Genomic DNA, 14,122 nt, shown 5'->3' with positions numbered 1-14,122 from the left:
GTGACACATGTGCAATGCCCAAAACGTGGTTTCTGCACATGCTCAGAAGAAAAAATAAAAATAAATCCATTTTTTTAAAAAATGGTGCCGCCCACAAACCAACACCAACTGATATGGTTCCATGATGTCATCAGCAGATCGCAAAGCAGTAACCCACCTCTAATTTGGAGTTCAATTTGTTCCTCAACCACCAATCTTACCTATCAAGGACAAAGAACTATTCAAAGTAAAATCTTGTTGTGATGGAAGGACCATATAAGGGTTGGCTAGGGGAAGATCAAATGCCATCCAAAATGTCAATGGTCTATATTCCATTTGTGCATTACTGATCTATATACAATCAGTATTTACAATGTGAGTTACATCACAGAAATACATTATTCTAATACAACCAAATGAGGGATTTCACATTTTTAGTATAATAAACAAGGTAATAATCTGTTGCAACGATAATCTGTTGCAACGATCTAAAATTATTTTATATTTTGAGTCTATTTTAGTATTTGGTTAAAATTATGACCATGTCACTGTGCTTTAACTTAAAGCAAATATATCCTTTAATTAGGATCAGACTGGAATATTTTTATGCATATATTAAAAACAAGTCTCACTTGTTGTGAATGTGACTTTCTTTCAAGTAATGACAAATAAAAAATGAGGGCAAATTGATTCCAGTTTTATATTCTTCTTATTTATTAGTTTCCATTCCTGCTTGCTTTTAGAAGAAAAACCTTCAAACTTGTTATGTGAAAACTGGAGTTTCACCTATACAATTAAAAATGCAAGAATGACATGGCCAAACAGCCAGGAGTACTAGTATATTGAGATACAATGGGATCTTAAATCTCATTGGTAATAATTAAAAGATACTGTAGAATATATTGAAACCTTTAAATTTCACTTCTACTTCACAATAAGATTTTATATGACATGCTCCAAAACTCACAACTTTGAAAATTGTATTTGACAATAATTTAACATGCTCAAATTATGGATTCCACTTACTCGAAGGGAGGTTAACAGAGAGGATTTGTTTTTATTAAAAAACAAATAAAAATGTTCTCAGGATATGGAAAACATGAAAAAGTATTTTAAATAGTCTAAAGTTTCTACGCTAATATGGTATAAAGATCTGGAGACATCTTGTTAAATATTTGGCCATACAGTATTTTAATGGTCTTACACAAGAATACCATAAGCTTAAAACAATTAGAAACATAGAAACATAGAAGATTCATGGCAGAAAAAGACCTCATGGTCCATCTAGTCTGTCCTTATACTATTTCCTGTATTTTATCTTAGGATGGATATATGTTTATCCCAGGCGTGTTTAAATTCAGTTACTGTGCATTTACCAACCACGTCTGCTGGAAGTTTGTTTCAAGCATCTACTACTCTTTCAGTAAAATAATATTTTCTCATGTTGCTTTTGATCTTTCCCCCAACTAACTTCAGATTGTGTCCCCTTGTTCTTGTGTTCACTTTCCTATTAAAAACACTTCCCTCCTGCACCTTATTTAACCCTTTAATATATTTAAATGTTTCAATCATGTCCCCCCTTTTCCTTCTGTCCTCCAGACTACAGATTGAGTTCATTAAGTCTTTCCTGATAAGTTTTATGCTTAAGACTTTCCACTATTTTTGAAGCCCATCTTTGGACCCATTCAATTTTGTCAATATCTTTTTGTAGGTAAGGTCCCCAGAAGTGAACAATTAGGTTATTTAGGTATCATAGGAAAAGTTCTCAATGTCTAGGGAAACGTTTAATGAATATTTTAATTAACACTATCCAGAAGTTAAAGTCACATACTTTGATGACTTGTTAGGCAACTTACATGAACACAGATGGAAATTGTCTTTTGTGAAAGTTATAGAAAATAGTCCTTACCTGATCCTCACTCTCTCAATTTAAGAAGTACAAAAATTCATTGCCCCCCTCTAATTATTAGCATGTGCCAGAGTGTATTAATACAAGGATTGATGTATTTCATGCAGAGTTGTTCAGCTATACTTACCATCACTTTCTGCCCTGACAAGCAGGGACATGCCCTTCAGCCTTTCCACATAGCCAGAGGACACATGTCCAGTGCCCCGATCATCCCATTGTCTGTCTTCATTTAATGTATAAACCTTCACTCTCCTCCGAGTATCGGTCATTCTGCCTTTTCCAAACCACAAGGGTTTGTGATAGTCTATCGAGAAAAGCTGTGATGGGGGGGGGCTTTGCCCCCCTCAATGAAGGGGAGCAGAAAAGCGAGCAACAGTCCCACACAATACCCCAAACAAATCTTTTTTTATCGGTACTGCTAAAATAAGTGCATCACCCCCCCCCCCCCAAAAAGGGGTGCAATTTAAAACAGGAGGCAACGTTACCAGGGGAGCACCTAACTTTTTTTCCCCCTATCAAAATGGTAGCTTTGTAGAACTGGGGAAAAAACAGGAAATCAAAACCGCCAAGATTTCAAAGAGAAGGGAACAGAAGACAATGAAAAGAGAGCAAGATAAAAATAATGGAAGAAAACAGTTAAAGAGGAATTTAGGCCATTAAAAGCAAAGAACAAAACAGAACAGTACAAAAACAGACAATTCACCAGTGCAGAGGACTAACGCTGGTTTAGGGGGCAGCTGAGGTGAACCGAAAAGCAGCAAGTGGAAAACAGGTCCGTGACAGGAAAAGTGGGAAGGATTAGCTGGCCCCGCAAAAAGCCTTCAAAGGGGGAGGCAAAAACGCCACGGAGACCGGGAGGGAAATCCGTGGATGTGGCCGGGGCATCCTTAGGAGAAGGGGGCGAGGAGGCCTGCGGAGGGTAACGGGGAAGCAGAGGGTCAAATCCCCCCCACCCCCACTTCGACCAGGCCTATTGTGCTGCTAGGCCCGAAGCCCCTTTCCTCGCGCTTCGTTAGCCAGGCGAAGGGACCGAGACGGAACCGCCCCTTCTTCCCAGGGAAGGCCACGACCTAAAAGGGGGCCGCGGGGGGACTCCTCGCTTGCCGGGACGGGAGCGGGGAGGGGGAAGTGCCCGCGTGGGGCGGAATGGCACACGGCGTGGGTGTCCGTCTCCTGTGGCGTGATCTTCCCCCTCACGAGCAGCGATGACTGCACTCTCAACGCGATGCCGCCGCCGCCGCCGCCGCCGCCGCCATGTTATTCCTGCGCTCGCTCTTCCGGATGCTGCCGACAACTCCCGTCAAGCTCCCTCGTCCCTTTCACGCCGCCCGAGTCTTTCCGTGCACCCGGCAAAGAAGCGAATTCCCTCGGCGGGTGAGGAGGATGAGTGAAGCGGTGGCCGTCCCGTGTCCTTCTGTCTCCGCCTCAGTCACTATGCGGCCGCCATCTTGGTTTCACCTCTCGCTGGAGGTACGGGGTCTCCCAGCCGAAGGCAGCATGGGCCGAGCGCGAATATTTAAAGGGCCCGCAGCATTGCAGGAAAGCTCTCAAGACGAGGCTCGGGTTGAAAGGTTTGTGTTTGGCACCTGTCACCTTTGACCGAATGGAAATCACGGAGCACTTTCCAGTGAGAAAGCAGAAATGCCATCCGGCGAACGATTATGATGTTCGCCCCTATTTTATTTTCTTTTGCTGCAGCCATGAGCATTTTCTAAAAGACATTTTCCGCACAATGGAGTGATGGTGGTGGCGGGGAGGAAATGTATTTACACTGTACTTTATTTGGAAACCGGCTTTCCGTATATCCTAAAGCTTATTCTTGGAAAACCCTCCTTCGGGCGGACTACCAAAGCAGGCTGAGGTAAAGGTGGCCAGAGCTCACAACAAATAAATGAACAGCAGTTTTGTAGCTTTGAATGCTAACAACCAGCAACTAATTAATTATTTTATAGTCACCTATTTTATGAGCCATAACTGGGTGGTTCACAGCAACAGTAATAACATTAAAAAAAGAAAAAATCAATACAAGCCAATATTGCACGCCCAGTAGCCTAAACTAACATTCCCCAATATGGCCCAAAAAGCCAACCAAAACTCTTCGAAATATCTTAAGCGAACCAAAAGACCCAGCAACCCCAGAAGAACAACAACAACAAGAAAAAAAACAGGAGTCACCTACAACACACAGTGTAAGAATTGCAGCAATTCCCTGTTTCTAAGAGGTCTGCAATGGGCATGCCTAAGGGCACCACTGTGCCTACCATCCTGTCCTATTGTTCTCTTTTATCATTTACTTTATGTTTACACAAACTACTACTATCCTATACAAGTTTGACAAATAAATAAATAAATAAAATTTAAAAACCACTATGTAGGCAGAGGACTGGCAGGATGCATCCTTGAATACCAACAGGCAGTCAGAAGACATGATGAAAATTCCTTAATTTCAATACATATAGGCATAACCATAGTTTCATTTTGGAAAATGTGACAATCCTAGACCAGGTCAAGTCCAAATTTTCTAGAAGACTGCACTCTTGACAAATCAGCCATCAATAGACATATAGACATTAACAACATCTATAGATTATGCAAAAGAAATAATCAACCAGCCCCAAAGAGCATGTCTCACCACTAATCAGCACCCAGGTCAGCATAGATAGAAACATAGAAGACTGATGGCAGAAAAAGATCTCATGATCCATCTAGTCTGCCCTTATACTATTTCCTGTATTTTATCTTAGGATGGATATATGTTTATCCCAGGCATGTTAAAATTCAGTTACTGTGGATTTACCAACCACGTCTGCTGGAAGTTTGTTCCAAGGATCTACTACTTTTTCAGTAAAATAATATTTTCTCATGTTGCTTTTGATCTTTCCCCCAACTAACTTCAGATTGTGCCCCCTTGTTCTTGTGTTCACTTTGCTATTAAAAACACTTCCCTCCTGAACCTTATTTAACCCTTTAACATATTTAAATGTTTCAATCATGTCCCCCCTTTTCCTTCTGTCCTCCAGATAACTCCAAGGTTAACTTCAGAGGAACAATCAAGTAAACAATACTCCAATCAAGAAATGGCCAAAGAGTCAATGGTAAACAGAATCCCTAAGATAGTCTCCATCCACACAGGTAGGCAAGACAACAAAATATAAACTGATAGCAAACAGCACTCCTTACTAGCACTGATGAAGTTACCTAAGTAGGGTAATGAAAAGTTTGCAAGAAAATAAACATGTTCAGAGAACACCAAGGATTTTTCACTCCCCAGTATATTTAAAAGGACAGTCACAAGGTTCCAGACTGACCCTACCCAATGCCTGGGGGAAAGTGAGCTTTTTATTCATCACATTTGGTTATTTTTGTTTTCTCCCTCTTTAAAAAAAATATTCAGAGTCATATTATTTAAGACGCTTAAAATATTCTTCAGCTTTTATTGTGATGGAAAATATGTTGATGCAATCATAGATACAATAGTTGGAGTGGTAGCTCTTAGCTATGTTAATCAAAGATGTGCCAATGGAGATATGACATTGTGTTTTTGATGTCTTTTGCATGACTAATCCTTCCTACAGAGCCCTTGTGAAGATCATTGTAGGCATCTCTTGGAACAAATTACCAGGGTTTGCTCAGAATGAGAAATTAATTGCATAGATCCTACGGAGGTGCTGGAGGCATGGTCCTTGCTTATCTGATAAGAGTTTAAACCTGTTATTCATTAAGAAGTAAGTGAGGGAAGTTAGCACCCACCCATCCCTTCTAGAGGAATGAAATATTTTAAGATATACTAAAAGGGCAGAATATTTTCCCTAAAAGAGAAGTAGAAACTCACAGAAACAGAAACTCAACCCCCACCCCTGTTAATAGCCTGGACCTGTCTATTCTACATAACAAAGATCTACCTCCTTCACACAAAGCCATATTAGGAATTGCCCCAAATCCTTATCATTACATCACCACCCAGCAAAGCTGAGCCAATCTTGAACTCAAAGTCACAGGGGAGGGACTTCCTATGCAGACAGTGCTCAGGTGGGGGAACCCCGGCGAGCAGAGAGGAGCAGAGGGAAAGGGGAAGCCTTCAATGACTGTCACCATAGAGCAGAAAGCGTACTTGCAGAGCAGCCGCTGCCCTGGCTGGGGTTTGGAAGCTGAAGAGTTTGGGGAGAGAAAGAAAGACTTCTGTTGCCTTCCTTGCATGCAGCCAAAAGCAGAAGCAAGAGTCTTTTTTTCTTTCTCTCCCCAAACTCCATTTTGAGGCTTCCAAACCACAGCGGCCAGGGCAGCGGCTGCTCTGTGAGTGTGTTTCCCGCTCTATTGTAATAGTTGGAACTGGAATTAAACAGACTGTCCAAGAGACACCATGGAGTTACCAGATTCCAATAAGACATATGTCTCATGGCCCTCCTTGCCTCTTGCATCCCAAAAATAATAAGCCTCCCAATAATAAGGCCAATGACATTTTTGAGGGGTCAAAAAAAATATAAGCCCCTGTCTTATTTTCGGGGAAACATGGTAGCCTGTCACAAGGCATTGAAAACCTAATTTTGACATCAAGCTTAGGGCCCTGATCAATGTTCCCTCTAATTTTTTTTCGGTGTGGGCGGAAAAGTATAGTGTCTGAGTGACAGTCCCTTTGGGACTGGGTGGCATAGAAGTATAAATAAATAAACAAACAAACAAACAAACAAACAAGAAAAAAATTCCCTTGTGTGTGTGTGTGTGTGAACTCTTGAACCATTTCCAATAACAGGTGAGCTATTGGAAATGGTTCAAGAGTTCACACACACACACACACACACACACGGCTGGGTTTTTTTCTCTCTGTTATTATTTGGGTGCTTTTTACCATATGCTTTAAATCAAGAGTCATTTCTCTTTCTATCTCTCTCCCTCTCCTGCTCTCTCTCTCTGTCTCTCTTTCTCTCTCGTTTTCTTTCTTTCTATTGTTTTTTCTCTCTCTCTCTCTCTCTTTCTCTCTCTCTCTCTCTTTCTTTCTTTCTCTTGTTCTCTCTCTTGCTATCTCTCCCCCCTTTCTTTCTCTCTCTCTTTTTCACTTACTTTCTCTCTCCGTCTCTCTCTCTCTGTGTCAGCGAGGGGGCTGCGAGAGCGCTTTCTCCGAGCGCTTCAGGAACGCCTGCCCTGCCTCTACTGCAGCCCCCTTGCTGAAAGGTCTGGGACGAAAGCGCTCCCAGCAAAGGGGCTGCGAGAGGGGCCGGGCGGGCATTCCCGAAGCGCACGGAGAAAGCCCTCTCTCGCAGCCCCCTGGCTGGGAGCGCTTTCATCCCAAGGAGAAGCCGCAGCCGCTGGAGAAGTCACGCCCCAAGGCAGGAGGCGGTGGAGGAGGAGAGGGGGCAGATCGGGCAGGCGGGGTGCAGGGCCGAGAGGCCAGGGGTGCGAGGGGGCCAGAGGCACCAAGGGGAGGCAGGGGCGGCCACAGCTCCCTTTCCTCCTACTGCCGGCACCTCCCCGCCCCCGCCCCCCCGCGGGCTGGCAGGGGGATGGGGAGTGCGCGCCTGTGGAAAAGGGTGTGCGGGGGGGTATTTTGGGGCGCGCGCATGCACACACGCGCAGCTTACGGGGAACGCTGGCCCTGATAGTATGAGTGAGCCCAGGGGTGGGCTGTTTCCTGGATGGGGGGATGGGAATGCAGTGGGGTAGAAAAAATGGAGCTCCATCCCAGAGCACCCAATTTAAACCAAAAGATGTTGAAAGAAAATGCAGGGAATCCTCTTTGGCCAGCCTCTGTGTTCTTCCTGAAAGCGTTTTAAAACCCCAAAGCCGCCAATTCTGCTGCAAACAAAAGTGTCTAGGAAAAGTATAAGGAGATAAGATCTGGAATTAATTCTATGTGATCTGGATTTCTGCCTCCCCCTCCTTTCCAAATGGCTATAATATTCTTTAGAACAGAGGTCTTCGTAGCTGGCTGGAGAATTCTGAGAGTTGAAATTCACAAGTCTTAAAGTTGCCAAGTTTGGGGACCCATGCTCTAGAAAATAAAATGAATAATGCTTGAAACTTAATATTTTGCCAGAAACCTTGATTTTGTTGGATAGTCTGCAGGAAGGAGGGTTAAGACTGTTATGTGGAATGGAGCATTTTGGAATGTTCAATTAGGCTGTGAAAGTAGCAAGAAACACTTTAGATTGTTGCCTTTCAGTAAGTGATTATTTTGTGAGTAGCCATTTTAATCATGAAAGCACCTTTATGACTGCTCAAAATGTGCTTTCAAAATTCTAAGTGAGATGTTTCTGTCATTTCACTGTTCTATAGCTGCTCACTTCTAGGATGTGGATGAATTTGATGATCTGCTTGTTTTGAGTCCATTGGTATGGGTATTATTTTGAGGTTCTTGGAAAATCCTTGGTCAAGTCACATGATTGTCAAGCCACTCCCACCTGGTCACATGGATGGCAAGCCACTCCTACCATCAAGCAACACCCACAAAATAAGCCACACCCACGGTGTGGTAGTAAACATTTTGGTAGCTCTTCACTGGGTGAGCTCATTTCTAAGTCATGATTGTGTTAAATGAGTATTCTCAGCTGTTATTTTGTGTTTTTTCATGGTATTAATTTTCATTGTTTTAGCTATACAGTAATACCTCATGATACGAACTTAATTGGTGCAAGGAGGAGGTTCGTAAGACGAAACATTGTTTCCCATAGGAAACAATGTAAAGTCAATTAATCCGTGCAACCAAACCCTCCCCCCCCGCAAAAAACGGCTTTCGGCGACTGCTGGGAAGCCGCGCGGCTGTTTTAAAAGGTGACAGCCGGGCTGGGGGGCTTCCCAGTAACCTCCCGAACCAAACCCGGGGTTCATAAAAATTTTGCCTCTTCTTACGAACTTTGTTCGAGTTACGAACCGGCGTTCGGGAGGCTTCTGGGAAGCTCCGCCGCCCGGCTGTCACCTTTTAAAACAGCTGCGCGGCTTCCCAGCAGTCTCCGAACGCCGGTTCGTAACTCGAAAAAAGTTCGTAAGAAGAGGCAAAATTTTTCTGAACCCCGGGTTCGTATCACGAGTTGTTCGTAAGACGAGGGGTTCGTATCTTGAGGTACCACTGTACTTTTATTCTATTCCAGGTGTTAGCTCTCCTCTGATTTATTAAGTTTATTGGAAGCAGTGGGTAGTAATTTGTAATGGCCACATAATTTATAAATTTATAATCAGATCTTTTTTTTAACCAAGGTATGAATGTAAGGAAGACAGGAAGATAAATCCTTTTTTGAGATTGTATATCATTTTTGGCAATGAAATAGGTGAAGACAGAAGAGGGGGGGGAGGGAGGATGAAAAAGAATCCTGTATTTGGTGATGCTGACATTTTGAAGGGAAAGAAGTAGTCCCTTGCTCAGTGAATATCAGGATTACCTGTTTGAAGTCAGGCTATAGGCTTTTCCAGTGGTAAAATGGACTATGGCAAAATAGCCTTATCTATGAAAATGGCAGTTTTTCCAGACTCCAAAAGAACCCTGAGCTGTACTTCTAAACCCATGAATTTGCAAAGGCTATCAGGGGTTATAAAGTGCAATTTCATAATGCCACAGTGTACAGTGTACCACTGTAACCCAACCCAAGGTTTCACTTTCACTGTTTGTCTTTTGCAGTGAGTGATCTCATCATTTCTCCTGTTTGCACGAGCTCCACGTATTTGCAGTCTGGGAAAAAGACAACTAACTGCCCATATGGCTGATTCCTTTTTCAGCAGGCTAAGAACAAAGGCAATTCTGGTTCAGTCTGTAGGAAATCCACTGGCATGCCCATGATGAACAATTTACACTATGTTGTGAAAGTCAGGAATTCACCTTGGCCCATTCTGAACCTCTTAGATAGACTTTCGGGAGAATGGAGCAACATTGGTTGAAGTCTATTCCCAGATAAGGTAAACTACATCCCAAATTCTATGCTAGCTATATGCAGCCTTTATTATTGTGTAAATATTTGCTGTTGATACTACCACAATACCTAAACTACTTGTTTTGCAGAGAATAAGCTACCTCAAGGAACTATCATCATATTCAGGTCTAGAAACCAAAGTCTAATGTTTCTCTAATGAGATATTGCCTTTATGAAAAGGTTGTATTCCTGCATGAAGAAAGGAACAAAGGCATCTATATGCAGCAGCCAAACAGGTTCGAGAGATCTGGAGAAAACAATCTGGTATACAAGTTCAGAAGAGCATCTATAGCCTGAAGTAATCAGTTAGAGCAGTGGTTCCTAACCTTTTTTTGGCCATGCTCCACCTAAGCATACCTAAAATCCTGATGCCAATAACTTGCTTTAAACAAGGTTCCAATTGCCTCCATTAAAAATAAAACTGCCCCCCTGTTCGGAGCCATTAAGTTAGAGCCTGCAGTGAAAGGATGAACAATCTTCCTCTCTCTCTCTCTCTATATATATATACTGTATATATACACTGCTCAAAAAAATAAATGGAACACTCAAAGAACACATCCTAGATCTGAATAAATGAAATATTCTCATTGAATACTTTGTTTTGTACAAAGTTGAAGGTGCTGACAACATGTGAAATTGATTATCAATCAGTGTTGCTTCCTAAGTGGACAGTTTGATTTCACAGAGGTTTGATTTACTTGTACAGTGATCCCCCGATCGTTGCGAGGGTTCCGTTCCAGGACCCCCAGCAACGAGCGGGTTTTCGCGAAGTAGCGCTGCGGAAGTAAAAACACCATCTGCGCATGTGCAGATGGTGTTTTTACTTCCGCAGCGCTAGCGAGGAGCCGAAGATTGTGGGCGGCGCGGCTGTTTTAAAACATCGCCGCCGACATGGGGGGCTCGCTAGCACCCCCCCTAACCCGGGTTGGGGGTTCGGGGGAGCTAGCGAGCCCCCCATGTCGGCGGCAACGTTTTAAAACACCCGCGCGGCTTTCCAATGAGTCCCGAAGACAAACGTCAAACTTCCGCGTTTGTCTTCGGGACTCATTGGAAAGCCGCACGGGTGTTTTAAAACGTCGCCGCCGACATGGGGGGCTCGCTAGCACCCCCCCGAACCCCCAACCCGGGTTGGGGGGGTGCTAGCGAGCCCCCCATGTCGGCAGCGACATTTTAAAACACCCGCGCGCCTTCCCAACTGAGCCCTCAAGCCAAGCGCCAAAGGCGAACTTCTGCGCTTGGCTTGAGGGCTCAGTTGGGAAGGCGCGCGGGTGTTTTAAAACGTCGCCGCCGACATGGGGGGCTCGCTAGCACCCCCCCGAACCCCCAACCCGGGTTTGGGGGGGTGCTAGCGAGTCCCCCACGTCGGCGGCGATGTTTTAAAACACCCGCGCTGCTTCGCAGCTGTCTCCTGAAGCCGAACGCGGAAGTTAGCGTTCGGCTTCAGGAGACAGCTGCGAAGCGGCGCGCATGTTTTAAAACGTCGCAGCCGGCCTGGGGGGGTTTCCAGCAACCCCCGAGCCCGGGTTGGGGGCTCGGGGGTTGCTGGAAAGCCCCCCCAGGCCGGCTCCGATCGTTTTAAAACAGGCGCGCCGTTCTCCGCTGACTCCTGGCGAACTTCCCCGCTTTAGGAGTCAGCGGAGAACGGCGCGCCTGTTTTAAAACGATCGGAGCCGGCTGGCTCCGATCGTTTTAAAACAGGCGCGCCGTTCCCCGCTGACTCCTGGCGAACTTCCTGGGCGAAGGGCGGGCGAGCGGGTGCTGGGGGGGGCTTCGCTCTCCCGCCAGCAAGAGGGGGAAGACCCAGGGAAGCCGCCCAGCAACTGATCTGCCCGGCGCCATCTACGCATGCGTGCCCATAGAAAAAAAGGGCACGCATGCGCAGATGGTGTTTTGACTTCCGGGTTCAAAAATCGCAAATTACCCTGTTCGCAATGGTCGGGGACGCAATAACCAGGGGATCACTGTAGTTATATTGTGTTGTTTAAGTGTTCCCTTTATTTCTTTGAGCAGTACAGTATATAAATGGCTGTGTGTGTGTGTTGTGTGTGTTTTCTAGTGTAACTCTGGAATACCTTGAGCAATGTCAAGCAAACCTGGTACACAGATGACTTACTATCTGGAAAAAAATTGTGGGGGTAAGATACGGAGAGGGGCGGCATACAAATCTAATAAATAATAATAAAATAATAATAATAATACCCCTTACACCCCTTGGAGTGTGTGTGTCTATGTGTGTGTGTTCCACTGCTGGAATGAAAAAAAAAAGAATTACATCTATAGTGTCAAATCACAGTGTTAGATAGGGTGAATGGAGGAAACAAACAGCATAGATAGTGACAACAAGCAGCTCTATTCAGTAAACTATTTACAGTCCAGCAAAGTTCCTGTCTGATAGCTAGCTCTTTTATAGGGAGCTGTCAGACAGTTTAGCCAATCAGCAAGCAGCATTTTCCCGCCGGAATGGAGGACTTGATCGAAGCCTATGTGCTTCAGACCTAGTATCTACTATAACACCCCTTCCCTCTTAGTTGAGCTAACCCAACGTGACATAGTAATACAGGTGAGTAGGATGGTTAGTGGGTCATACAGACCTGCGCAGCTCATTCAGAACTGTGGGAGTATTCAGGTCAGTCAAGCTTCTTTTGCTCCTGTTCTCAAGCAATGGAAGCTTCTGGATCTTGACCTGGGGCATGGCTGAAGCTTTAAAAACCAGTTCACCCGAAGCTTGCCCCCTGGCATGGGTTTCACCAGGTAAGTCAAGCAGACTTGGTTGGCCGACCATAAGTCAGTAGCCCATTAGAAGTTCGGAAGGACTTCTATGAGTGGTGGCACTAGGCGTGATATGCTGAACTGATAAAAATTTATTGATACATGTTTGGGCTCATGCGTGAAAGAGCTTCTTTTGCTGATCTCACCATTCTCCCAACTTGACCATTGCTAGCCGAGTGGAATGGTGAGCACAGGGAATGTCAGATACCCTGTTCTGCTAAATAGATTTCAAACTGCAAGGCCATGAACTGGGGCCCATTGTCACAAACCAGAACATCGGGCAGGCTTTATATGGATAAAAGTCTCTGTAGCACCTATTTAAGTTTGTTGCAAACATCAAAACAAGAAGCACAGATTACTAATTTAGCTGGATTCAATAACTTCTTTATAAACATAATAATATATATATTTACAGTACCACAAATAGAATTCTTTTTCAATCAGTTACAGGTAAACACAAGCAGGAGAGTTAGTTTCATTTCAGTAGATCCGGCAAGCACAGAGAGTAGATAGAGTGGGCAGAGAGTGTAGAGAGGGGACTGGAGCCACACCCAGCCTTAAGTTTAAATATTCAGTTTTATTCTCTGCACAGACTCAGAAGTGTTTAATTCCCATTAGCTGACTTAATTGCTTTGCCTATTCATTGGCTGACTTTGCTATCACTGACTTAACAGCACCTTGATGGCTGCTTCTGCAGTGGTGGTGGCCATGAGGGCTATTTCTAACCACTTCAAGAATGCGTCCATGACTATGAGGAAAGTTTGCCCATGAGTAGGGCCAGTGAAGTCAAGCTTCACCCAGGACTAGGGTGCCTTCGGCTGTTCCTACTCGTGCTGGTGCTTCTGGGGGAACTGGTCTGGATTCCTGGCATGGAGTGCAGGTGGCCATCCATTCAGTAATGTCTAGTCCATGTTAGGCCACCAAACATAGTCTAGCCAAGGCTTTCATCTGAACAATTCCTGGATGACCCACATGCAGTGCTTCCAATACTCCTACCCGCAGTTTCTGTGGAACAATCACCCAGTTCCCTCAGAGAAGACAACTCTGCAATTCCCCCTAGTTCATTTTGCTTTGTTACAAACATTTTGCATTCTAGCCCCACAGACTCCTTCGACCACCCCCTCAACACCCAGTGAACAGCTTGGGTGATTGTTTTGTCCTTGATTGAATGGTGCACAACCTCGAGTGAAGTTACAGTCTCTGAGTCCAGACAGTCAATTAGAAGAACAGAAATCTCAGGTGTGCGGTCCTCCAAGAGATCTGGCAAGTGTAAGTAATTGAGGGTATCTGCATGTTCCAGAGTTTGGGCTGGTGAATTAGCTGATAGCTGTAAGTGGCCAGGAAAATGGCCCATTGAGTCATTCTAGGCGAAAGGGAGGCAGGTGAGTGTGATCACCTGTGAGGAGCCCCAAAAGTGTCTTATGGTCAATTTGCCACCTGAATTATGAATTATGAAATTGCTTGGCTCCGGTCACTTCAACCAGTGCTTCTCTGTCCAGCTGACTGTAGTTATGCTCCATGGTGGACAGAGTCCTGTAATAGAAGATGATGAGTGCTTTGGTGCTGTTTG

The 14,122-nt window shown here is 44.5% G+C and overlaps 1 protein-coding gene across 1 annotated transcript in view; it reads right to left on the bottom strand.

Annotated features, from left to right (window-relative positions):
• Positions 1 to 3,379, bottom strand: part of PPP4R3A (protein phosphatase 4 regulatory subunit 3A) — a 42,692-nt gene extending 39,313 nt beyond the window's left edge. Inside the window, exon 1 of the mRNA XM_070753626.1 lies at positions 2,016 to 3,379. Within this exon, the coding sequence (XP_070609727.1) occupies positions 2,016 to 2,157 (142 nt within the window). The 5' untranslated portion in view covers positions 2,158 to 3,379. The remainder of the gene's footprint in view (positions 1 to 2,015) is intronic.
• Between the last annotated feature and the right edge of the window lie 10,743 nt (positions 3,380 to 14,122).

Source organism: Erythrolamprus reginae, chromosome 1, assembly GCF_031021105.1.
Source record: "Erythrolamprus reginae isolate rEryReg1 chromosome 1, rEryReg1.hap1, whole genome shotgun sequence".
NCBI classification, from domain to species: domain Eukaryota; kingdom Metazoa; phylum Chordata; class Lepidosauria; order Squamata; family Dipsadidae; genus Erythrolamprus; species Erythrolamprus reginae.
This window is presented reverse-complemented; position numbering and strand designations above follow the sequence as displayed.